General features: G+C 30.1%; 10 protein-coding genes and 1 non-coding gene across 11 annotated transcripts; 6 read left to right on the top strand and 5 right to left on the bottom strand.

Moving 5' to 3' along the window:
- Window positions 1-1,407: 1,407 nt before the first annotated feature.
- Window positions 1,408-2,694, top strand: RPS7A (40S ribosomal protein eS7; the record flags this gene model as incomplete). The annotated part of the gene is made up of 2 exons (XM_046077577.1): window positions 1,408-1,551; window positions 2,266-2,694. The coding sequence occupies 2 exons, from the start codon at window positions 1,408-1,410 to the stop codon at window positions 2,692-2,694; spliced, it is 573 nt and encodes a 190-aa protein (XP_045935360.1).
- A 392-nt stretch (window positions 2,695-3,086) lies between these two features.
- Window positions 3,087-3,779, bottom strand: SCDLUD_002919 (uncharacterized protein; the record flags this gene model as incomplete). Its single annotated transcript, XM_046076648.1, has 1 exon — window positions 3,087-3,779. One exon carries the CDS (start codon window positions 3,777-3,779, stop codon window positions 3,087-3,089), a length of 693 nt encoding a protein of 230 aa, XP_045935359.1.
- Window positions 3,780-4,107: 328 nt separating this feature from the next.
- On the bottom strand, window positions 4,108-6,936 carry NUP1 (FG-nucleoporin NUP1; the record flags this gene model as incomplete). The annotated part of the gene is made up of 1 exon (XM_046077576.1): window positions 4,108-6,936. The coding sequence occupies one exon, from the start codon at window positions 6,934-6,936 to the stop codon at window positions 4,108-4,110; it is 2,829 nt and encodes a 942-aa protein (XP_045935358.1).
- Window positions 6,937-7,772: 836 nt separating this feature from the next.
- SCDLUD_002917 lies at window positions 7,773-7,844 on the top strand. The gene has a single exon. It is a non-coding gene; the product is annotated as a tRNA-Pro (tRNA).
- A 79-nt stretch (window positions 7,845-7,923) lies between these two features.
- CRC1 (carnitine:acyl carnitine antiporter) lies at window positions 7,924-8,910 on the bottom strand (the record flags this gene model as incomplete). The annotated part of the gene is made up of 1 exon (XM_046077575.1): window positions 7,924-8,910. One exon carries the CDS (start codon window positions 8,908-8,910, stop codon window positions 7,924-7,926), a length of 987 nt encoding a protein of 328 aa, XP_045935357.1.
- Window positions 8,911-9,804: 894 nt separating this feature from the next.
- On the top strand, window positions 9,805-10,998 carry PHO23 (Pho23p; the record flags this gene model as incomplete). Its single annotated transcript, XM_046077574.1, has 1 exon — window positions 9,805-10,998. One exon carries the CDS (start codon window positions 9,805-9,807, stop codon window positions 10,996-10,998), a length of 1,194 nt encoding a protein of 397 aa, XP_045935356.1.
- Window positions 10,999-11,478: 480 nt separating this feature from the next.
- On the top strand, window positions 11,479-12,621 carry SCDLUD_002914 (uncharacterized protein; the record flags this gene model as incomplete). Its single annotated transcript, XM_046077573.1, has 1 exon — window positions 11,479-12,621. One exon carries the CDS (start codon window positions 11,479-11,481, stop codon window positions 12,619-12,621), a length of 1,143 nt encoding a protein of 380 aa, XP_045935355.1.
- A 333-nt stretch (window positions 12,622-12,954) lies between these two features.
- On the bottom strand, window positions 12,955-13,317 carry OST2 (dolichyl-diphosphooligosaccharide-protein glycotransferase; the record flags this gene model as incomplete). Its single annotated transcript, XM_046081409.1, has 1 exon — window positions 12,955-13,317. The coding sequence occupies one exon, from the start codon at window positions 13,315-13,317 to the stop codon at window positions 12,955-12,957; it is 363 nt and encodes a 120-aa protein (XP_045935354.1).
- A 479-nt stretch (window positions 13,318-13,796) lies between these two features.
- OCA1 (putative tyrosine protein phosphatase OCA1) lies at window positions 13,797-14,525 on the top strand (the record flags this gene model as incomplete). Its single annotated transcript, XM_046077572.1, has 1 exon — window positions 13,797-14,525. One exon carries the CDS (start codon window positions 13,797-13,799, stop codon window positions 14,523-14,525), a length of 729 nt encoding a protein of 242 aa, XP_045935353.1.
- A 428-nt stretch (window positions 14,526-14,953) lies between these two features.
- On the top strand, window positions 14,954-16,108 carry PIN2 (Pin2p; the record flags this gene model as incomplete). Its single annotated transcript, XM_046077571.1, has 1 exon — window positions 14,954-16,108. The coding sequence occupies one exon, from the start codon at window positions 14,954-14,956 to the stop codon at window positions 16,106-16,108; it is 1,155 nt and encodes a 384-aa protein (XP_045935352.1).
- Window positions 16,109-16,322: 214 nt separating this feature from the next.
- Window positions 16,323-25,067, bottom strand: SCDLUD_002910 (DNA-directed DNA polymerase alpha catalytic subunit POL1; the record flags this gene model as incomplete). Its single annotated transcript, XM_046077570.1, has 3 exons — window positions 16,323-17,041; window positions 17,462-19,701; window positions 20,368-25,067. 3 exons carry the CDS (start codon window positions 25,065-25,067, stop codon window positions 16,323-16,325), a joined length of 7,659 nt encoding a protein of 2,552 aa, XP_045935351.1.
- Between the last annotated feature and the right edge of the window lie 656 nt (window positions 25,068-25,723).

Raw genomic sequence — 25,723 nt, 5'->3', positions numbered from 1 at the left:
GAATGTGAAATCTATTACTGATTAGCTTGAACATTTTAACTCCTGACCATCAAAAAAAAAAAAAAAAAAAAAAACGAAAAAGGAAAAAAGGAATAACGAAATCGGAGAAGGAAAATGAAAAAAAAAAAAAGAAAAGAAAAGAAAAGAAAAAGGGAAAAAAAGGTGCAAAATAGAGTCGTTTTGAACGATAAAAGAGGAATATTTTAATAGAAATAGTAGTAGTTAATTATTTATTGTTTATTTCAATACATACCGAGATATTTATATATATATATATATAATCTATATTTATATTTATATCTGTGTATAATTTAAAGTAAAAATAAAATATTTTTCCCTCTTTATTGAACAATTTCCAGAGATGACTAATTGTTTACTTTTTGTTGTTGTTGTTGTTGCACAGTTGAAAAATAAAAAAAATTAAAAAAAAAATTAAAAAAAATGTGATGGAGGGAAAGGACATAAGGAAGTAATAGGAGGCGTCGGCATGGGCGAACGGAAAGATCTTTTCCATCAAAAAAAAAAAAAAAAAAAAAAAAATAAAAAAAGAAAATAATCTATTTGTGACAATTAACATCTGTACCTTATATTCTTTATTTTTCACCAAAACAAAAATATCAAAAATTGTTTTTATTTTTTGTAAATACATATTATGATTTTAGGTTTTTACAATAAACAGACTCTGTTAAAGTTTACATATGATACCTAAGAGGACATAAAGCAACAACTCTAATAGATAGTAATGTCTTAGTTTTTATGTACCTTACCTAGCATTTAATAAGAAGAAAAAAAAAAGACAAATTACTTGATTTCATCTTATTTCTATATAACTGCTAGTGTATGTTACGGAACAGAGAATTTCCCTTTTTTTGTTTCTTCTGATTAATACTTGCGCATGTTTTTTTTCTTGTCTTTTTTTACGATTCATAATAAGCGCTAACAATTTGCTTGTAATACTTAGAGAAAAAAAAAAAAAAAAATATATTTTTCACTTTAGCATATTTCTTAATCAAAGATATTTTCTGCCTAAAAGTTTTTTTTTTCTAGCTTTTTTCTGCTTATCTTACTCAATTTATTTTTTTTCCAATAAGAAAATGGGTCTATTAGAAAGAAAATTCTTATGATAGTTTTAACTTTGGCAAATCTTTCTTTCTTTATTTTTTATTTTACATTTCTGTTTTTTTTTTTTTTTTTTTTTTCTTCTTAATTTTTTTTTCTTTTTTCAATTTTGGTAAATTGTCTGTAGTCTTCCTATCACCTAATAATTTGGTTCGCGAAACTTTGTAAATCACATTGTTAAAAAAACGTTTTATACCTTCATAGAATATATTTTGGAATAGTCTTTTTCTTTAATAAAAGCAAATCTGAAAAACATAATAAACATCAACTAAGAAAAAGGAATCCAAGATGTCTGCCCCACAAGCTAAGATTTTGTCTCAAGCTCCAACTGAATTGGAATTACAAGTTGCTCAAGCCTTCGTTGATTTGGAAAACCACTCTCCAGACTTCAAGGCTGAGTTGAGACCATTACAATTCAAATCTATTAAAGAAGTATGTTTTTATTAAGTGAACTAATTTTCAAAAAAAAAAAAAAAAAAAACTTAAAGTGAAGAAAGAATAAAAAGTTAGAATAAGAAATTGACTAATAAGAGAGAACATCTGTCTAGAAATGGAGAACATTACAATTTTAAAAGTTGAGATAAAATAATTATTATCCCCAAGGCGTTGTATTGTCTAAGGGTATAGAACTTAATAAAACAAAAAGGCATGTGACTGTAGAGTACATAGGAGTGTTTCTGCACGATAAGGGTTGTCCAGAAAATTATTTTTCATGTTTTGCACGTACATTTGTATATTATAAGTTGAACAATTTGGAGACCGCCTTTATAATAGCTGGAATTATTTTTTTTGTAGATCTTTACATTAGGTTTTAATTTAGGAAGTGCCAGAGCTAAAAGTATCCAATGTGAGATGTTGTATTTTAAAGTTTTTATAGCGCACTAGAAAGTTAAAAAAAAAGGACATTTTTCCCGACAAAATACATGACAATAATCTCTCTTCTTTATTAGTTGTTTTAATACAAGAATACAGTCATTTTTTAATCTTTTTCAGGATCAAAAATTCGTAGTTTTTATTCTTAACTTTTGATAGCAAAAGTCTTTTTTACTAACATTTCTAATATTGATATGTGCTTTTTTCATTTTTTTATCCTCTCCCATTGATATTGAAAAAAAAGAGCATTTTTATGATTTTATTTTATTTCAGGTTGAAATTGCTGGTGGTAAGAAAGTCATTATCATTTTCGTTCCAGTTCCAAGTTTAGCTGCTTACCACAAGGTTCAAGTTAAATTGACCCGTGAATTGGAAAAGAAATTTTCTGACCGTCACATCATCTTCTTGGCTGAAAGAAGAATCTTGCCAAAGCCAGCTCGTCGTTCTAGAAAGACCCAAAAGAGACCAAGATCTAGAACTTTGACTGCTGTCCATGACAAAATCTTGGAAGACTTAGTTTTCCCAACTGAAATTGTCGGTAAGAGAGTTAGATACTTAGTTGGTGGTAACAAGATTCAAAAAGTTTTGTTAGACTCCAAAGATGTTCAAAACATTGATTACAAATTAGATTCTTTCCAATCTGTTTACAACAAATTGACCGGTAAACAAATTGTTTTTGAAATTCCAAGTGAAACCCACTAAATTTAATAAGAAAAGATATTTTGCTTAGCGGTACAGAAAAAAATTGCTGAAAAGAGAAAATAGAGGAAATAGTTTGTTAAGTTTTATGTTGATGAGATTTTTCCTTTTTTTTTTTAAAAAATTTTTTTTAAATTTTTTTTGTAATTCTTTTTTTTATTAGATAATTTCTATATAAATATAATTTTTTGACATATTACATACTTGTTTTCGTATTTTGCAATGTTTATGGTTTCTTATGTCTTTAAATCTTGGAGTTGGCAATGATTCCACACCTGAGCATTGGCAGCTAGACGGTCATGCTGTCTATTTGTACTGTAAGCATTTATATATAGGTAAATTTTTAATTAAAAAGGAGGAGGAGAACAAAAACAAAATTTAAGAAAAGCTGTTTATTATGAAGCATTTTCTACAAAATACTTGTAATCATTACCACTATTTTTGTTTTCAGGTATACCAATTGTGTTTTTAAGCGCTTGGTTATAATCTAACAAATCTTCGTAGTAGTATTCTGGTTGTTTACTATAACTTTGTTTGACACTATCTTTGGCTAAATCATCAATACTATCTTCAAAAATGTACGGCATCTCTATTGGTTCATCATGTATTTTTCTTTTTTCTTGGGATTGAAAAAAGTGATTATTATTATCATGATTTTTTATTTTTCTATTTATATGTCGTATAGAGTACTGAGACCCTTGCTTATTATCTATTTGGGAAACGTTTAAATTACGAGAAAACGCATTTATGTTACTATTGTTAGTGATACCATTACTAACAACATCATTTATTGATTCTGTTGAACTTTTAGTTGTTGAAGATTTTACTATTCCGAAAGAATCAGCAGATGATGATGACGGTGAGGACAAACTTTTGAATTTTAATGAGAATTCTGGGTTATCGGTGAGTAGTATAATCCAGCATAACCAAGCGCCAAAACAAAAAATGCCAAATTTAATCAATTGAATTAGCAGTAATATTGATTCACCAGCAAAGAAAGTTATTATTGGAACGGCTTGTAATGTAAACCATGTGATTAAGCAACCCAATATAAAAGATGGCAAATGGAAGAAGCTAGATTTTATCATGGGTTCTATCTTTGTTTAACTTTCCTTATAATGCAAAATGTGCTATTATAATTTGTTATTAAATTTAATAATATAAAGCTAACATAATTTACAAAATTTGAAATTAAAAAAAAAAAAAAAGGAAAAAAAAGGAAAAAAAAGGAAAAAAAAGGAAAAAAAAGGAAAAAAAAAACGTTTTGTTTTTACACCGAGAGAGCACATATCCGAAAAACAATTTATATATAACATAGTATAAGATAAAGAAATATATGTAAAAGTATACAACTTAGAAACAAGCAGTATCTCTAATAAGCTATTATTGCTTTCTTTTCATTTTCTGACATCATAATTATGCCCTTCTTGCTCTCATTCTTGCCAATTTTCTACCTGTTGGAATATTCATTTGACCAATTGGTGTCATAACTGTGTTCATACCTTGCTGTTGTTGACCAAACGCTGGAGATGCAGATTGCGATGGTACAAAACCAGCTAAAGGTGACGGTGACAGGGATGAGATGTTATTATTAGTATTATTATTTAGGTTCACATTGTTAAACAAATTCGGATTATTATTATTAAACATCAATCCATTGTTATTATTAATAAGACCGTTCCCAATGGGATTATTAGTAGTTGCTGCAGTAGCGCCAATGCCGTTGACATTAGTAGATGCAACAGAATTACCGTTTGCTCCAAAAACTGAACTTGGAGGGACAGAGGCACCAAATACTTTGCTGGGTGGAGCAGACGTGGCAAAATTCATATTAATTTTAGAAGATGGTCTAAATGCATCACTATTATTATTATTATTGTTGTTGTTGATATTTGAAAGTTTTGTCGGGGCACCGGGTAATACTGGAGAGGGGGTACTAAACACACTACCATTATTAACATTACCATTATTAGTTCCAAAAACCCCACCTGTTCCGGTCGTGACATTATTATTACTAAATATATTATTTTGCGGTTTGGGTGCAAACAGACTCGGGTTAACATTTTTTGTCCCGGTATTAAAATTACTTAAATCAAATCTCAATTCCGTAGTGGCATTCAAAGTTGAAGGAGCCAAAGTGCTATTGGTGGGCTTGAGAGCAGCTGTGTTATTGTTATTATTAATGTCAAATCCTGCAAATGGCTTAGTATCTTTTTTACCAGCACCAAATGAAAATACCGGTTTACCATTGCTTATACCGTTACTACTACTATCCACATTGGTGGAAGGACCATTAGTATTATCCTTCTTATTAAGAGTGAAATTAAAACTTGGCTTTGTAGAAGCGCCGACAGTCCCAAATAAGTTTGGTTTATCTGAATTTTCTGTATTATTGTTTGTGCCGGTACTAGCGCCAAAAACGATTGGCTTATTAGGCTCAGAAGTATCGGGGGTTTTGCCAGATTGGGTTGGAAAGGGTGAAGTTGTAAGTGTTTTGTTTTTTTCCTCTTCAGCAGGTTTTGAAATCAAAGTTGGTTTAAATAAAAATCCTTTGGCAGATGCTGTTTTTGATTCACCTGGATCAATATCAGCTTTACCATTCTTGATACCAGTGGTACTTGGTGCGCTGAAATTAAAAGTTGGCTTATTAGTAGAGGCAGTGGTGGTACCAGCAGCAGTAGCGGCAGCAAGCGGCACATTATTAAATGTAAAACCAGATGGATCTTTTTTGTCGCCAGTTGTATCTTTGGTATTGTTTGCAGAAGAACCAAAGATAAGGCTGGAATTATGATTATTGTTGGTGTCTTTTGTGTTATTGTCAACGTCATTTCTTCCGAACGTAAAAAGAGATTTTTCAGTCTTGGCTTTCACTGTGCTATTTTTATCATTAAATTTAAATGTAGGCTTTTTTCTTTTCCGATCATTTTCATCGCTTGATACTTCAGATTCATGATTAGTAAAACTCTTGTCCTTGGTAACAAAAGATGTGGCAGAACTGGAAACGCTAAACGCTGGTTTATCCAACCCAGTAGTACCAGAATTTTTTGTCAAATCTAAAAAGAGATCATTGGACTCCTTTTTAGCTTCATCCCTTTTTACTGTATTGTTGGAAGAGTTCTGTGCAATTTTTGAAGGTGTTTCGTGGAGCAACATACAACTATCATCATTAACCTGAATATTATTATTGTTAGTCGTAGTAGTATTACTATTATTAGTATTAGTAGTGGTGGTAGTCTTTCCATTGTTATTACTAAAAGGTGTTGGTTTCTTAACAAAATCAAATGCAGTAGAAGGTACTATAGGGCCTAATGTATTTTTAATGTTACTGCTACCATTTTCACTCACATTGCTGGTATTAAATAGTTTTGAAATTTTAACCTTTTCAAAATCATCACTATTATTAATTGAAACACGTTTCTTATTATTGATGTTCGTTTGCAAGGTCCCTGATAATAATTTCATTTGTGTATCAGTCAATAAATTATTAATGGTATTAGCTTCACCATTTTTCGTATCAATTTTGTTCGAACTTGTTTGCGAGTTAATATCAGATAAATTTTTTAGTCTCTTGTTGTTATTGCCAGATGAAGTATTTACAATAGCATTAGATGAACTAGCAGCACCTTCGGTCGTTGTTGAAAAAGAAGATTTATTAGTTAGCGAAGTTTTAGTATCAGTACCTTTGTTGTTCCCCGTAAAACTATTAGTACTTATAGAGTTTTGATTTTCTTTATGATTACCTATATTTTCATGAAGGCATTTTTCGCCACTATCACTTTTGTTTTGCGATATGTCATATTCTGATAGTTCATATTCAAAATCATTAGCATTATACCAGGAACGTTTCTTGGTTTTATCATTATTGTTGTTGTTATTTTCCAACGCAGTACTGGTATGGCTATAAGTGGGTTTATTTAAAAGTAACTTATTACCTTGCAAAGGAGTATTATTATTAAGTGCATCGGTTTGTTCGTAAATGTTTTGATCATTTAATAATTTAGCTAATTTCTCCAGTTGTCCCAGACGTATTAATTGTTTGTATTTAATCAAAGTTAATCTTAATTTAGGCTCTAATAACAATAAATTTGGTCTTTCTTTAAACAACGGTATAGTATTGGACAAGTTTTTGCTAGTTTCATTGCTAGAAGTGTTAGAAGTAATAGGAAAAGAATGATCACTTTTATTATTATTTTGATGTGTTCTTTTAATATTTGAGATAATGGAGGATTGATGTTGTTTTTGCATCCTTCGAATATTATTCTATTACAATCTCTTTTTTGTTTTTATTTCTTTTCGGATCCAATTTGTACTATATACTTTTCGTAAGGATTCTTTGAGTACAATTATACCAAGAAAGGTATTAAAAAAAAAAAAATAAGGAAAAAAAAAGAAAAAATGTGTTTAATAAGCTTAAATTTTAACTTTTTTTTTTTTTTTTTTTTTTTTTCTTTTTTCTTTTTTCTTTTTTCTTTTTTCTTTTTTCTTTTTTCTTTTTTCTTTTTTCTTTTTTATAATTGGCAAAGTTACCCTCACACGCTACACGAATAACGATAATTTTCAAAGCACAGCAAATGGAAGGAATCTGTGTGCGAGACTTCTGAGATAAAATAGAATATATGGCTAAATAAGAAAACGCGTAGTGATTGATATGAATTAGAAATGTTTGCATATTATGAATATTTATCTGATGATGTAAAAAAGGAAGTTGTTTATTAATTATTACTCATATTGAATAATTGGCATCAATTATTTATTGACTCTCGCTGTCTGAATACGAAATGTAAATGCAAACGAACATTACATTTAACGCTTGTAAGAATGTCCAAGATAGGAAATTACCGTAAGAAATAAACTGTTCCAAAGAATAACAAGGAAACTTTGCAAAAAGGTTAATATAAACATCAGATATAAAGAGATAATTTATTGTAAAGTTAACTATCAATTTATTAAAGATATAATTTTAAATAATCTTTATTATATATGAAACGTAAATAAAACAAGAAATTAGTTACCAAATATCCGAGCCCGTGATTATTACAACTAGTCCTGAGTTATCTTTACGATTCATCAATAACATACAAGGGCGTGTGGTCTAGTGGTATGATTCTCGCTTTGGGTGCGAGAGGCCCTGGGTTCAATTCCCAGCTCGCCCCTTTGTTTTCCTTTTTTTTTTTTTTAATTTATTTATCTTTTATTTTTGTCAAGAAAAAAAAAGGATATATATATATCGATTTATAAATCAAACTCTTTAAATAAATAATGTGCCAACTCTACACCTAGAAAAGTGGCTGCGTTAGCAGGAACAGCTCTAAGCAAAGCAGGTCCCAATCCAGGATAGAATCCGCGAATGCCACCATTCTTTGTATAAATTTGCTTAGCTACACTGATGATGTTACTGTTGGTTTGAGTTCCAGGAGTGTTTTTAGTAGTGGCGCTTGCTTGCAATTTTGTTTTAATTGTGTCTATAGGGAAAACACCTAGCCACATGGCAATACCTGCAACTCCACCAGCAATCATAATATTTGATATATTCATTGCATCTTTATCATCATTTTTGGATAATCTATTTTTAGTATATTCGTAAGATGCAAAATATAAAGCACTGCCAGGTCCATCTCTTGCAAATGTAGCAATACAGCCTTTAAATAGAGACCTAATATTCATTTCCCTAGCTGTTTCAAACATCGATAGGTTATTATGAGTAGTTTGCATAACTACTTTAACTCTTTCAATTGGAGTGGTAATTGCAGTCGTTGGAATAGCGGATAAAAACCCCGCGATAGCCATTTGTGTGGTTGATAAGGTGTAATTGGTAGTATAACTCTTAGTATTATCAAAATATTCAACTACATCCTTCCCCAAGTTATATCCCCAAAACGAAACAGCAAAAATGGGAGTAACACCGACTAATGGGGGGCCAACCCCTTTATAAAAACCAGCAATGTTAATCAAACGTTTTGGACCACTAGCACTGTTATTGATAGCAGTAGAAGCAGTGTTTTGTATCTGCCTTATTGCATCTAATAAGCCACTTGCTTGGTTGGATTGACATCTGACTTTAATTAAATCAAATGGGTGACCGACCAATACTGAAAAAACACCACCTACACCTCCGGCAACAAATGATTGAATATTTTCACGTAATTTTGAGTTATTGTTGGAAGGGTTGGTAATAGTTCTTTCAATGAGTTGTTCTTGATCTTCGATTTCTAAGCTCATTTTTTTTTTTTTTTTTTTTTTTTTAAACAAAAAAACAAATTTTGGAGGATAAGTTGAAACGTTTTGGTTTTTGATAGTATACTTGTTATTGATTTAAAAGGAAAAGAAGAGAGGAAAGATGATTAAGATATGTTTTTAATTGAGTTTTTTTATGTTTACATGTCATTTTATATAGTATTGAAAACAGCTTTTGATTGTAAAGTTTTCTTTTTATTTTATTTATTTATTTAATTTTTTGGAGATGTAGATATATATATATTGGTGACACCTTTACATGGAGCTAACGATTAGCTATTTAATGGTTTATAAAATATTAATCATTCAAAAATAATATTAATAATAAATAGGTAAATAAAATAGGATCAAAGTAAATTACTAGATAATAATAACAGTGATTTTGATTATTATGAATGGCACTCAAAATAGTAAAAAAATAAATAAGATTGGATATGAAGGAATATCGTACACAAACCCAGACCTTTTCACAGGGAATATTTGCTTCAGCCTTTCCTTCGTGCTGTCATTCAAAAAACAATTCTTTTTTTTTTTTTTGGAGAAATAAAATGAAATAAAATGAAAAAATAACACAAACACACATTGTTATTGCATCCGTACCTTTCTACATTGTTTAATACAAATTATTACTTTTATTATTTATTTTCTTTCTTTCTTTCTTTCTTTCTATTTTATCATTTGTATTGTCCATTTTATTATTCTATTTAGTCCGAACTACTAAGGACAAACACTCATGTTGAAATAACCCGTTGTTTTTATCTATCTACTTCTTTATATTAATTATTATTATTATTAATTTTTTTTTTTTTCTTTTTTTCTTTTAAAAATAAATCATAACACTTACTAATAAGCAAATAATTGAAACGTATTGCAATAATAATGACAAGCAGCAACACACCAGCATCATCTCCATCACATATTTCTACCCATAATGGTAACACTATTACCAGTGATCCACAACATTCTCATTCTACCACTAATATTAGTATAAAACATCCTGCAAATTTGTATCCTGGTTTAAATGATATAAATGATATTTTAGAAGAATTACCACTAGAGTATGCTAGATATTTAACTCTGTTAAAGGAAATAGATGCAAAATGTTTTAATTTCATACCTAATCTGAGACACAATATAAAAGACTTATTAAATGAGGTTGGTGATAACAATAATAATATTAACAGTAGCAGTAGTATTAGTAATAATCTTTTGTTGATAAACCAATACTTTCATGATCTTATGCCTTCCTTAGAAGAAAAATTACATGTAAGTAGTATAGCAGTTGAAAACATAAATAAGCTAATTAAACGGTTGGAGTTAAGTTATGAAATTAGTATAAAGAATGAGGAAATACCTATTAAATTAAGATTAGGTGATAATAATCATCCCGCAATGCATTTACATTATGAATTAATGGAAAAAGCTGGTAAACCAGAGAAAAAACATCAAAGAAGGGGTAATACAAGAAGCGCTGTACACCAGAATTCAAATAACAGTAATTCAGATAGTAATAGTAACAACACTAACACTATTGCTAGTAATAATGGTATCAAGGGTAATAGTAGTAGTAGTAGTAGTAGTAATAATAATAATAATAATGAAAAGGTTAATAGTGATGATAAAAACAACAGCAGTGGTAATAAAAAAAGTTCCAAGGAGATTAAAGATGACAACAAGACCAGCGCCACAAAGAAGTCATCAAAAATAGACGATAATACTGGTGGTACTGACGCTGCTACTAATATGACAACCAGTAGTAATAAAAACAACGATAGTGATAATAGTAATAACAATGAAAATAAAAAAAGAAATCACAATGGTAGTAGTTCTAATATTGGTAATGGTGGTAAACCAAAGAAAAGGAAATACACTAAGAGTGGAGGTAGCAATACTAACACTGGAAATAACAATGAAAAAGATCTTTTATATTGTTATTGTAATAATGTAGCTTATGGTGAGATGGTTGGATGTGACGGTAAAGATTGTCAAATAGAATGGTTTCATTTGCCTTGTATTGGATTGAAAACGTTACCTCGTGGGAAATGGTATTGTAAAGATTGTTTAAATAAATAATTAGAAAATAGAATTAATTACTATACAGTTATTATTATTGTTTTTATTACGTTGTTTTCTAAGAAAGAAAGGAAAGAAAAAGAGTCCTTTTCTCCCCTTGTCCTTAGTAATGCACGTAGAACAACAGAAAGGGAAGGGAGATTTAAAATGATTATAATTATTTATTATTTTTATTCTTTGTTCCAAATTTGTTTTTTTTTTCTTTTTTCTTTTTCTTTTTCTTTTTTCTTTTTCTTTTCTTTTTAAAGTTTTGTGGGTGTGTGTGTGTGTTGTGTATCCAAATCAAACTTTCTTGTTTTAAATATTCTTGTTGTGTTTTCTAATCCAATCTTGGTCATTTCCTCTTTTTCTTTCTTTTCTGTCTTTCTCTTTTTTTTCCTTTCTGTTTTTCTCGTTCCCTTCTCTTCTTTCCAAGTTACTTCAACTTTTTTAAACAAGCAATATACGCACTAACAAACTAAAAAAAAAATACATAAAGAAATGTCCATGAATAACATACACGAATATAAACTAGTTGTAGTTGGTGGTGGGGGTGTAGGTAAAAGTGCATTAACAATCCAATTGACACAATCTCACTTTGTAGATGAATACGACCCAACAATAGAAGATTCTTATCGTAAACAAGTAGTCATCGATAATAAAGTTTGTATTTTAGATATATTGGACACTGCCGGCCAAGAAGAATATTCCGCAATGAGAGAGCAATATATGAGGACAGGAGAAGGGTTTTTATTAGTTTATAGCGTTACTTCAACAACTTCTTATGAAGAATTGATTACTTACTATCAACAAATTTTAAGGGTTAAAGACACCGATTATGTCCCTATTTTCCTAGTTGGTAACAAGAGCGACTTGGAAGAGGAAAGACAGTTGACTTTTGAAAGTGGTGCTAATTTGGCTAAACAATTTCATGCACCATTCTTAGAAACCAGCGCTAAACAAGCTATCAATGTAGAAGAAGCATTTTACGGATTGGCCAGATTGGTTAGAGATAATGGTGGTAATTATAATCCTTTAAATACGATCAAGGATACTGCAATTGTTACTACGGCTACTAATTCCTATTCTCCTAGTGTTGATAATGATACTAACGTTGTAAATGATAATGGTGGTATTAATAATAATAATACTAATAGTAATAGTAATAACAATAACAATAACAATAATAATAATAATAATAATGTTAATGATAACAACAATAATACTGGTAGTTTTAATGATAATAACGGCAATAATAATGGTATATACAACAATAATTATGGTTCCGCTAATAGTGGTGCAACGGAGAGTAAAGATTTAGGAAAAAGCAATAATAATATTAATAATAATATGGATGTTATAGAAGAGGAATACACAAATGATAACGCTAACAATGTAAACAAAGGTGGTAATACTAACGGTAATAGCAATATCAACAATAGTACGGCACAGGCTAAAGTGGTTTCTAGTGCAAATAAAAAAAGTAATGTAAAAGATAATAGACCAAAAGGTAATGTAACAAAGACACAGGGGAATGGTAATAAGGGTTCTTCCGCTAATTCACAGCCTAAAAATACTTCCTCTGATACTAATAATAAAACCTCTGCTAAGAAAGAAAGTGGTGGCTGTTGTATCATTATGTAATAAAAAGATATTTATATATATATATATATATATGTACAAGAAAAGTTTTTTTTTTTTATTTGTTTACTTTTAGTGCTCTATTAGTAATATTGTTATTTAAAAAAGGGAATAGGTTTGGTTAACACATCTAAAAGGAAATGAAAATGAAGGATAGAATTCCCTCAAATACAAATATAAACGTATAACAATGTGAATTCGTTAATATATAACTTATTTATTTAAATATATATATATATGGATATAGACATATTGAAAAAGAAAAAGAAAAGAAGAAGAGACATTTTCATGCCACTATTAATTAAAACTAAATTTCATGTTTTTTTGTATTTTTCATTAATTAATAAAATGTAGGCATATAAAATGTAAGATTAATGAAGTGAAAATATATTCAGCAAAGGCCCTTTTCTCACTAATATTACGGAATGGTGAAACTATTTGTAATCTTAGACTTACATTTAAAACGAATTGAGAAACACAACTTATAAAACCACTCAAAAATGCGTTGAATGGAAAAGTATCACGGATCAACAACATAAAAATACACTGTAAAAGACCAATTATAACTAAGCTCAAATTAAATAAATCTAAAATTAATAAATTATTATTGTTTTTAATGGTTTGATTAAAGTAGTCATTTAACACATTATTTTTTAACTGTACGAAAATATTAGTACTACTGGTATTATCTTGTTTCATTATGTATTAGTTGATTTACTTTAAATTTTTTTTTTTTTTTCCAACTAAGTTAAAGTCTGAAATAGGACTTGAATGACAACTTGAAGACACGCAGTTTTGTGTTGGAGTTTTATGAATTTTTTTTATTTTTTATTTTTTGTTTTTTATTTTCTATTTATTTTTTTTATTTTTTGTTTGTAAGTATTCGCACACTCGGACTAGCAGATCTATGGACTGATTTTTATTTTCTTTATTTTCTTGCTATTTTTTTTTTTTTTTTTTTTGTTTTCAAAAGCAATTTAGATTTGAAATTTGAGTTCTAGATTGGCTTAACGATTTTCCATTTTATTTCACATATAAGCTAAAGCAATTATCATTAATTGTTAAGTATCGTTTTAAGAGGTATGTAGTTAAAAAAAAAAAAAAAAAAAAAAAAAAGAAAAAAACAAAACAAAAAAGAAACAAAACAAAATTATAAAATCAACTTCATCCAAAAAAGAATGACCACCAACGATAATAGCGTCAGTAGCATCAATATAGAGAAAGGATATGAAGAAGATGAAGACAACTATGTACTAGATGAAGAAGTAGAAGATAATACTAATAAGTATACGAATAATAATAATATATATATAAATATAAATGGTAAAAATAATAGTAATGATGCTAATAATATACTTTGCAAGAATACTGTTGTTCCACCTTTAAATTTTTGTCCTGTGGAACGTTATTTGTATAGATCTGGTCAACCGTCACCAGTAAATTTCCCCTTTTTAGATACCTTAAATTTGAAAACTATAATATGGTTAAGTAATGAGGATCCACAGGACGCTTTGTTAGATTTTTGTGAATTAAGTCGTATCGAATTACAATTTGCGGCAATCAGTCCAGAAGGCGGTGAGGATGATAATCCATGGGATGGTTTAACTGAACATTCGATAATTAATGCATTGGAAACTATAGTCCAAAAAAAAAACTATCCATTATTGGTATGCTGCGGAATGGGGAGGCATAGAACCGGCACTGTTATTGGTTGCTTGAGAAGAATTATGAAGTGGAATCTAGCAAGTTGTAGTGAAGAGTACAGGAGGTTTACGGGTAGTAGGGGTGGTAGAATATTAGTAGAATTATTAATTGAAGCTTTCAATACTGACTTAGTAGAGATCAATGAGAATGAAGCTCCAGATTGGTTATTAAACGCTGTTAATGGGGGTAAAGATAAAGCATGATGTTAGTTACTATATACGGGGTTTGGCATGCCATATTAGTGGGCAATTAAAAAAAAATAAAAATAAAAATAAAACTAACAATGAAAAGGCAAATTATATATATATATATATATTTTTTTTTTTTTTTTTTTTTTTTTTATTTTTGGTTTTTAATAAAGAAGTTTGATCAGTCCATTTTTCAATATTGTTTTTTATTCAAAAGGGGAAAGCTGGTTTTTAATATTGATGGAACATCGGCGTAAAACTTTAGATTAAAGCCGAAAATGTTTTTTTTTTTTATTTTTTTTATTTTTTTTTTTCTACCTTTTCGATAAAATTGTATTTAGTAAAAGTAAACTATAAATTTTCATTTCGATCTGTTGATTAGTATTTTCAATAATATAGTGAAAAAAAAGTTTATAAAATTTAGCAAAACCAAGTCTCACCAAATGATACTTGAGTTTTTAAAATTATCAGTTGCAAATAATGAGCTTCAACCGCATTTTTGTCCCAAAGAATTACTTGTTAACCACAGCTTAAACAGCAAGAGAAGCGAATGGGATGATGCCCTAGATACTGCTAAATCCTTTAAGAGTTGGAGTACATGTATGGACAACAAAGCTTGTAAAATTATAGTTATTGTATTAATAGTTATTGGAAGCATTATAGCTATTTGGATCATAGGCTCTTTATTAAGAATGCTTAAATATGGTGTTTCCGGTATTTTCGAATTTTTTTGTTGGTGTTATCCGAAAAATTCTCGTAATAGTGGTATAAACAATGACCAAATGTACCCTATGATGTATAATCAACAACCCCAACAAAATTTACCCGTTCCTCCAACCGTTATCTATCAGCCTATCAAAGAACCTCATGCTAGTTATTCACCGGTAAGAGGAACAAGTGCAGGGCATCAAACCCCAACTTACTATGATGAATATGGCGATGAGTTTGAAAACCACGCAGATATAAATGGTTATAATGATGATACTACTAATAACCCAAGTGGTAAAGATGTACTACTACAAGATTCATCACCAAGGAAAAGACCTTTAAATAAAAAAAAGAGGAAAAAGAAAGCTAACATGGACAATACAGTTTCACCTAATCAAAACGTATCGGATGGCTACTACCCACAGCCTTTCACCGATCAAGATGATTGGATCAACCCTAATCATAAGAAACGTGTGGTTAGTGATGAAAATTCATATGAGGTTGTAGACGATACAACAAGTACTATAAATTTACCACAAGTTAGAGTATTTCAACCTTCATCTTCGCATACACAGTCTCCATATGGTGTTACAACAGGGAATAATAACAATAGTAATAGAACACTGGGCGTTTTAGATGAAAATCATGAAGTTGGTATGTTCGACTACAGAGGTGGTAGTAATAATGTTGACCAACAAAGAGATAGAAGAAATAATAATCACCATGTTTCCAATTATGATTTGCAAGATGATGATGACGATGACGACGATATTGTCGTTTATCCTGATTTTAACCAAAATGGTAATCATCTTGCTAATGCCAGAAATAGCACTAACAATAGCAACGGACAAAATACGTATCCGGATTTTTATAGGCACGGTGCTTATTAAAAGATATTCAATATTAGAAAGGGTAAAGATGATTTCAAAAAAGAAAGAGAAAAAGAAAAATTGACCGCTCTTCTTTATATATTATATACCTTTTATTCTGTTTTTTTTTTTTATGTTTTTATTAGATCATATTACGTTTTGTTTTATTGTATTTTTTTTTTTTTAAAAAAAAATTAGGATGCACTGAATATATAGTTATCGTTAAGGAATCTCTTTAAATGCTTTCCATTATAAATTTTCTTAAACTGTGTATATTCTGTTGTAACTTTAAATCAATGTCTTTTTCTAAGGTACTGCACTTTTGTTCTATCTCACTACGCCACTTCTTGCAACTACCCACAAAAGACAATTCGTCTTTATTTCTTTTCATGGCATAGGTAGCAACATTATCAAAAGTTTTTGGGGTTTCCTTAGCGAAAATGACGCCTGCAAAAATAAATGGCAGTAAAATTCGACTTGGAAAACTAGTTAATAACTTTGCACTTACACTTTTTATGTTTTGTTTAAAAAAAATGGAATTCCAGTTGTTTGGGTTGGTTATAATGCGGCCGGTGTAAAAGGCAGTTAAAGAATAGCAAATTGATGGCACCAATTTTTCATTAATTTCAAATTCATTTCCATTAATAATGTTCATTTGAATCGAATTAGATACGTTCTGACCCTCATTTTTTAAAGCACTTTTTAAATTGTGGTACTCATAATAAATATAGTGGTATTGATAATCTATTAATTTTCTCAATTTACTAAATTTTTCTAATAAAGCTTGATTAGAGACAATTTCAGAGGTTAACTCCTTAACTGGGATATTTTTATTACTTTGATTTTCATTTTCTTGAATAACAACTGTGGTAGTTAATGCTTTAGTATCTTGTTGTTCAAATTCAGTATAAAAACCTCTTTTTTTGGAAGCAGACATTTTGTTGTTAGGTTGCCCTTAATTGTGGTGTATAAATATATATATATGTATATGTATTTACGTTAATATTTATGTCCTTTCTTATAAAAAAAAAAAAAAAAAAAAAAAGGTTTTGTAATAAATTTTTAATTCATCTAAATCACTGATAATCCACATATAAAAACTACATACTAAACATTCAATTATTTATTTATTTATTTTTCTTTTTTTTTAATGTCAAACTCGATAAAAAAAAAAAAAAAAAAAAAAACTGATTATTATCAATACACGTGATATGCTCAATTTTGATTGGCTCTAGAATAAATCAACATTATTTAATAAGAGAAAATTTTTGTTTTTTCAATGAATAGCTAAATGTACACATTATTATTATTGTTATTGTTATTGTTATATAATAACTCATCCGTAGATACATTGATACGTGGTGTACAACATACTAATAGTCCCAAACACAATCAGTATATAATCCAATGCTACTTGAAATCTTTTGGTAAAACTAAAGCTTTTGTCTTCCACTAATTTGGGTCTACTACAACTAAACAAGTGCAACATTGGTGGATAAATATATACTAAAGGTATGCATGCAAAACAACCAACTATAGAGACAAATTTATCTAAATTATTTGAACCAAAATAAGCAATAAATACTACCAAAAAGACAATAAATGTTCGAACGGTGTTTTTCAACCATTTTATTTTCCAATTGTTTTTACCTGAATTTAATCTTAGCTCAGTAATATCACCGTTAACCCCATATATTTTGGTAAATTTGGGAAATACTTTACTCTCTATAATCGCGATCGCTGGGAATAACTGTAGTGGGGTAGACAACAAAATTGCCATTGAATAAAAAAATTGAATTAAATTAACAAATATGTTAGTTTGTGGTAAATTTAACAAGATTACAGTTTCAATTTGATCACCGTAGGATATGTACCCCAATGTTGCAATGCCAATAAATAAAACACATGCAGTGATAATAACCATTAACAAAACTTTAGGAAACTTTTCCGGATGTTTCATAGAATCTTGCACCGGGATAATCAAGCCAATCCCTTCAAAAGCAAAAATTGCAGTACCAACAAACAAACTCCAGTCTGATGGGTTAAATCCATATATAATTCCATTTGCGGGTTGGCAGTGTAAATCAAAAATTAGGTGCTTTGCACTGAAAAAAATGACAATCAATAACCCACCCATAATGAAAAAATTGGCAAATAATGATGGTAATGACAATTTAGACACGTTTCTAATGAATGATAAAGGTATGAAAACTATAAATTGGAAGGCTAAAAGATAACCTAATTTAATGCCATCCCCGTTTGCATCTTGATTTAAAGAGAAATGGAAAATGTTTGTTAAAAATGCCATCAAATTCTGAGCAGTGAAAACAACGTATGCTGCAGAAAATCCTAATTGGGTTAAAACTAGAGAAGACAAAATAATAAATTTCATCCATGGCCCATACAATTTGGCACCAATATCACCGAACGATGACACTTTTGTAGCCACTTTGGATTGTATTAAAATATAGTAACACCAATAGGAATATATGCCAAAAAATACCAACATTATTATGGAAAATGTCAATCCACCATTAGAAAACCCTCGTGGTAAAAACAAGACACCTGTACCGATGAATGATTTAATCATCAATAAAAAGGCTTTGAACGTAGATGTTGTACCTTTAGCAGATAACTTTTTTTTCTTATGTTTACGCTTGCTGGTTTTTTGACCGGATAACAACGGAGTTGCATCATCATCATCATCATCATCAGGCTCTTGTGTGTCTGGCAATAATTCTGGGGGGTATATTTCGTCCTCAAGAGACTCACCTGCAAAATGACCGTACACGTATAAAAATTCTAAAAAATTACGTGTTAGAAAAGGTATCTTTCCTATATCATTTTCATCGCTGTCATACTCTAAGTCTTTGTTGTCTAAAGAACTATAGTGGCCATTTGTGTTTTTATTCTTCATGTTGTTTTTAACTTTTTGAACAATAAATTCTCTTCTAAATCCACCAGGAACATTAATTGCGCTTGCGGTACTTCTTCTTCTTCTATCTTCTTCTATTATGCTTAAATCATCAACAGAAGCATGTTTTTTGCTAATTTTATTCTTTCTCCAGTTTTTTTTACTTCTGTCGTTTCTTTTGGAATACATATAAATATCTCTTGTAATATCCCCAGCTGGAGACTTTAAATTTAAATCTTCTCCTTCTCCTTCTCCTTCTCCTTCTCTTTCTTCTTCTCCGTCATTATCATGATTTTCTTTGGTATTGCCGTGGTTGTGAACGTCTGAATCGTACCCATAATCATCGTTGTCTATTACAGAAGAATGAGCACTGATGCTTGCCAAAGAAGAGTTTATGCTATTCTTACCACTCGAATGGCTGAAATTGTGATTTAAATAATTGTTTTTTAGACTGTTTACAATTTCATCATTACGAAGGTGGTTTGTTTTAAAATTTGGGGAGTTTATATTGACAAATATTTTAGAATCCACTGAATTATTAGATAATTGTGATCTTTTGGATTTTTTCGCACCTAAAAATACAGAAGATCTTCGACTCTGCACTGACTCGGATAGCAGCATTATAGATTGACGCCTTTGTTTTTGTTGATATGAAGATGATGCAGATGGAGTCTTAGATATTGGAATACATTTAGAATTTCTGTTACTGGTATTATGGATGTCCATATTGTTGGTTGTTTCTTGTTGTTTATGTGTTAAAAAATTAAAAGACTGAGATGTAGACAGTTGCTCGGAGTTTCGTATATATATATATATTTCTTTTTCTATTGTATATGTCTTGTATTTGGTTCAACCTTTCTTTTATATCCTTAAAGAAAAATAAAAATAAAATAAAAGCATTAACTTTGAATTATAATCATGATTAAAATGATAAACCTAAATGAAGTTATAGATAAGAGAAAGAAAAAAACCCTTTCCATAATGGGCTAATTTAAAATGATAAACAATGATAATAATAATAATAATATGAATCTATTACCGAGAAAAAATAAAAATAAAAATAAAATAAAATCCCATGCAACTTCATTGTATTAATACGTAGAAGCTTTTTAGTATTGAATCTCAACAAAATTTTATTTAAAAACAAAGCCTTTCGACCAGCACAACAAAGAAATAAACTGCTAGGAATCAAAACAGAAAGCAATAATCGTGAAAAAAAGGCATTTCTTTTTTTTTTTTCTGCAATAGCTCCTCTTATCGTACCAAGTCAAATGATTTATCAAAAATAGAAAAAAAAATTTGCTAAAATTAATTGATAACATAAAAATTTTACATAAATCCAAATAGCTCACTCATATTAACATACCTACGAGCACAATCATTTAAATACTTTTGAACAACACCTCTACTAACATTCAACAAACCTCTATTTTGTTCGGCCAGTGCCCTAACTTCACCATCATTTAATCTGCTACTTTTATCACTTTGAGCTCTCAATTTCTGCATTTTATTTTTGTCTACATCAAATAGTGAATCAAAATACAATAACTGATTATATAATTCTCTATCGCTGTATTTGTAATGCATCACACCGCTACAGTTTTCCACTAGACATTTCTTACCGTACATACAAACTGATCTAGTAATATTGTTACAAACCGTATCATTACATTGTAGCCAACCCTCATAATATAATGCAATATATCCTCTTATTCTGCTTTCTACCTGACTTGTAATTTCAATTGCAGACAAAGTATGCTCACAATACTTACAACGAATACCATTAAATGTTATTTCGTAGTCTGGAGATGAAATCAACCCACCATATGCAAAACAATGTTCACAATGAGGACAGAGTAAGACCAATTCTCTGCAGTCCTTAAATCTTTCCCTATCACTTATAGTCGACTCTAACGGTTGCAAATCAGAACCCACATTACTATTATTATTGGCGTTGCCACTACTAACTTTCAATAGATGCCTTTTGTTTCCCAATCCTAGACTAATGCCTAGTCGAACCACATCAAAACCTTCAATGTTTTCTAATAGCCTTTTAACCGGTGTGAAAATTTGTTTTTCCAAATAATAGTCAGGATCAGGCTGTAATGTAGATCCCTTGGCTAGCAATTCAACAAAAGCTCGTGCACGATTGGCAACATCAACGTTATTGTTGCCATTAAAAGTGTTTTCTTCATTTTCTGCAGCGGTTGCCTGTGTTATGATAAAGGTAATAACACTGCCGGCTTTAATGACTCTGCCAGCTTTTCGCAACCTTAATGCAACCTGAACTGCCGGCATCGATTTGCCCCCAGGGTACTGAGATGGATCCTTAGATAACCTGGTGTTTATTCTAAACTGATCATACTTGATTTTATTTTCATTAACATCTTTAGCAGTAACCTCCAAATATGAATAAACCTCTTGTAATGCCATTTCAGGATCATTAAATTTATCAGAAAAAATTAACTTTAAAACTTGTGCACTGACTTCTTTAGAAAGTGGACAATATTCACGGCGCTTCATATCTAAGCCCTTGACTTCCAAAAGTGTTTTTTCATTACCTTGTTCATCAAAATAACAAGTTAATGCAGCATATTTTTTTTTCGCATGCAATAACAATTTACTGAAAACGTTGTCAATGTCTATCTCTAGCAATTTGTAGCGCTCATTAACAAGTTTCTTGAAACTTTCGCCAATTTTAATGGCCTCTTTATATGTAGTGCATCCTGTATCTATCATGACAGAGTCTGTATCCCCATAAACAACAGTTAAGCTCAAGCTTTCGGCTAGTTGTCTAGTGTTCATTAAAATTTCTCTGCCCTTATTAGTAACCAACATAGCTAGCGGTTTAGCATAAAACCTACTATGAACATACCCCAAACAACCGTACATAGAATTAGCGGTTAGCTTCAAAGCTTGTTGCTTAATTTCACATTGTTGTTTTTTATATGGATCAGTTTCCGTTTTCATGATTTTTTTAACTTCATAACGACGTTGAACTAAAGTGTGTAACAATCTTGGTAAAACACCTTGTGATTTATCGGAACTTGGAATTTCGGGCAAAGCAAATTCGTCATCATTGCTATTGGAAGCATTTAACAAGTGGTCTCTGTCAACTGTGGTAAAACAAATATTAAATTCTTGAATAATAGACGGATACAACGAGTTAAAATCCATAACTAAAACGTAATTTCTATGTAACCCTCTTTCAGGCTCAAAAACTAAACCACCTTGGTATTTAGATTTTTTAGATCTACCATTGGAACCCACTGTATTGTTGTCCTTAGAGTTTACACTATTAACAGTAGTAGTAGTGTTACTCCTCTTGAGTTCCTTATCTGGCACAATATAGTGTTCTCTCGTAAATTCATGCAATAAAATGTACTCATTTCTTGCAGCTCTGTTTCCACTTAACGTTTGATTCCAAGAATTGCCAGCAAGGTTTGTTAACTGTTTGGTTAAAGATAATATTTGAATTTGTGTTGCAATTTCGTCAATCATAGAAGAATAATTCATACCTTCTTCCAGAGCCAAGCTCATAGCATTTGAATCTTCTTGATATTGGCCCTTGTTAAAATTAATTTCCAAAACAGAATATTCTTTACCACAAGTTACAGAGTACATTTCAGCCAAGTCCCAAGATTGACATTTTGGAGTCAAAGATTGGCCCATCTCATTAGCAATATCGCAGATTAGTCTACCACTAAAAATATCGCGAATAATATAAAAATTATTGTTATTATTATGTTTTTTAAATTTCTCTGGCCACTCTCTTCGTAAACGACGGCCCATCGTGCTGAAGTTAACAATTTTAAAATCATACATTCTAGACAAAATAATATCAAGAGCTACATTTTCCAATCTATGACCAACTATTACATCTGGGTCATGCACCTTCATTAAAGCAGCAAAACAGTTCAATAATGTTTTTTCATTGTTAAAAAGTCTGAATGTATTTGTCGGAAATTTTTTTTTCAATAAAGTAGACAATCCAACCGGGAAAGTAGAGCTTTGTGGGGGGCGCACCAAGGTGATTATATTATTTTCCACAGTAGCTTTATTATCGTCTCCTGGATTATCTAAATTCACATTAGATTTAATGTTCATTGTGATACTAACAATTTCCTGTCTATTTTCATTCGTGTTCATACTAGTTTGAACATTCAAGGCCATAGTTTTTAAGGGTGGTGTGACATCGTTCGTAGTAATTCCAGTATTACATTGGACATCATTGGGCCTATTGACTTTTAGTTCAATTCTGCAGTGAGAAGCACCTCGTAACTGATCAAACACAACACCAGACAAAGTCAACCAAGAAGGGCCCATGATTTTTCTTTGGACTACAAAACTTTCAAAAATTTTAGTAGAGCCACCAAAAACATGTGCAATATTTTCACTTGTTAAATCAGATGGGATATTTCTATGGCTATTTTTAGGTGTTTTATAAGGTAGTAAAACTTTTAAATATTCAGTCTCACTTCTTGGAATGTCTGGCAATTCAAAAGCATATTTCATTTTCTCAGGTTTAGCGCGGATATTCTCTAAACCGTACATATCCATCAACAATGGAATAATTTCCTCATGGATGTCTGTCACTGTACGAGTTGCTTTGGGTAAAAAATATAATTCCTTATACAACCCATCAACCTGTAGCATACACGATTCGAATTTGTTTTCTTCTAATGTTTTGATTTTACCAAATAGCAATAAAGTCCCGTCAACCTCGGAATAATCCAACCAAAAAAATTCTAAATCACCTGCATCATTAACATAAAGCTGTTCTTTGGTTAATTTTTCACTAGTTGTCAATGAATTTTCCATTCTGTTTAAAATTTTCGTGGTCACTAATGGTGAAGATAATGTTGCAGTATCATGCAATGTTGTATTAGGGGTATTTGGCGCTGTAACAAATGGGGAAACGGTTATTGATTCACTTTTCATATTTAAATTAATTTTACGGTTCGTTGCAGCGGTCCGGATAACCCTTCTTGTACGCCTACTTCCAATTTGCACATCATCGTCATCGTCGTCATTATCATCGTCATCATCACCATTATATATGCCATTTGAGCCAACTCCATACAGGATGTGTTTATTTAAATCCTCTTTTTTAAGAACTTTAGTATCATCTTGAATAGTAGTGGTCTTCTTAAATGGAGAGCTACTTATATTAGAAATAAATTCATTATTCAGATCCATGTCAGCATCACCGTTGATATTATTGTTAAGGTGGTTATTAGTTGTAACATTTCTCAATGGGGAACTTCCAATAGTGGTGAAAGTTGGTGAAGAAAGTTTAATTTTTTTAATGGAAGTTGAGGAAGACAGTACATTCATGTCAGTGTTATTGCTGTTATTGTTAACCCTACGATTTTTTATAAGTGGAGCATTAGCAGAATCACTAATGCTATCTAGACGATTATCTGTAAATTGACCTGAGCTATTTAAGTTGTTATTTTTCTTGGAATTTCTCATAATTGTTGATGATGGTCCTTTGTGAGTACGGGTGTTAATATTGGTAATACTTGGTAAAGAATCGTCAAAATCGGCTAATATATCATCGAAATCATCGGCATTAATTTTCCTTTTGTTATTATTGCCAATATTGGTGGCAGATGTGAGTGTGTTTAGGGAAGAACCCTTATTTTTTGACTTTGAATGGTGCTTAGTAATTAAAGATGAAATGTTGCTAGTATTTTTAGCTTTATTTGATTTTTTTATTTTTCCATTCATAGCAAGATCTTCATCTTGGTCTTCATCAGAAGTGTAATAATTATGTTCGTGTTCCCAGTCATCCACACCGTTGTCAACATACTCACCAATACCATCATCATCAACTACAAAATCATCTTTTAATAACTCTTGTCTCTTACGGGTTCTATATTCATTTTCATCAATTAAATCATAGATCTTTTCCTCCTCTTCCTCTTCCTCCTTGTCGTCTTCAGAAATCCCAAATTTTTTGTCTTTGGTGGTATCGGAACCTGTAATTATTCTCCTGTTAGTAGTATTGTTCCTAGTTTTTTTCAATTTTTTCAATATTTTAAGTTTGTTGGCTGTACTCATTATCGTTGTTTTCTGTTTTATGCTTAATGACTCCGCTGATTACTAATGCTAAAAAAGAGACATAAATGTTTAACGATACATAATCTTTGGAAAAAATAATTGTTTTTCCGTTAATTCAGAATAAAAAGATTTGTAAATAAAATAAACTACAATATTGGGTTCGATAAATATTTAGACATTCTACAAAGTCTATGAAATTGAGCACCAAAGGAATTTTTTTTTTTTTCATGGTTTTGCAATGTAAAAAAAAAAAAAAAAAAACAAGATAAAAAAAATTTTCTGTAGTATGTTTACGCGTTTGTAAAAAAAAAAAAAGATTAACGTGTTTTTCTATCGTTAAAATTTGACTAAAAAAGTATTTTCTTTTTTTTTAAATCCGAAGTCAGAAAAGCATTTTGACCGACAATAAAAAATTAGAACAAATTCTAAATATACCGAATCTTTGAGAAAGAAAGAGAGAAAATTCATGATCTTGTACCTTTCCTTGTTTCATTTTTATTATATGGATAGAAATTGATTGTGATTTTTTAAAAAAAAGTCAATTTCGCTTTTCCCATTTTTATTAAAACTCATCCATTATTCTTGACTATAGTCTTATAATTAGAATAATTTTTAACACATATCACACCATTTTATATATTGACGTCAAAAATCAT

The sequence above is a fragment of the Saccharomycodes ludwigii genome, chromosome III (assembly GCF_020623625.1).
Source record: "Saccharomycodes ludwigii strain NBRC 1722 chromosome III, whole genome shotgun sequence".
In the NCBI taxonomy this organism is placed as follows: Eukaryota; Fungi; Ascomycota; class Saccharomycetes; order Saccharomycodales; family Saccharomycodaceae; genus Saccharomycodes; species Saccharomycodes ludwigii.
The sequence above is the reverse complement of the archived record's forward strand: the minus strand, read 5'-3'. Positions and strand labels throughout refer to the sequence as shown.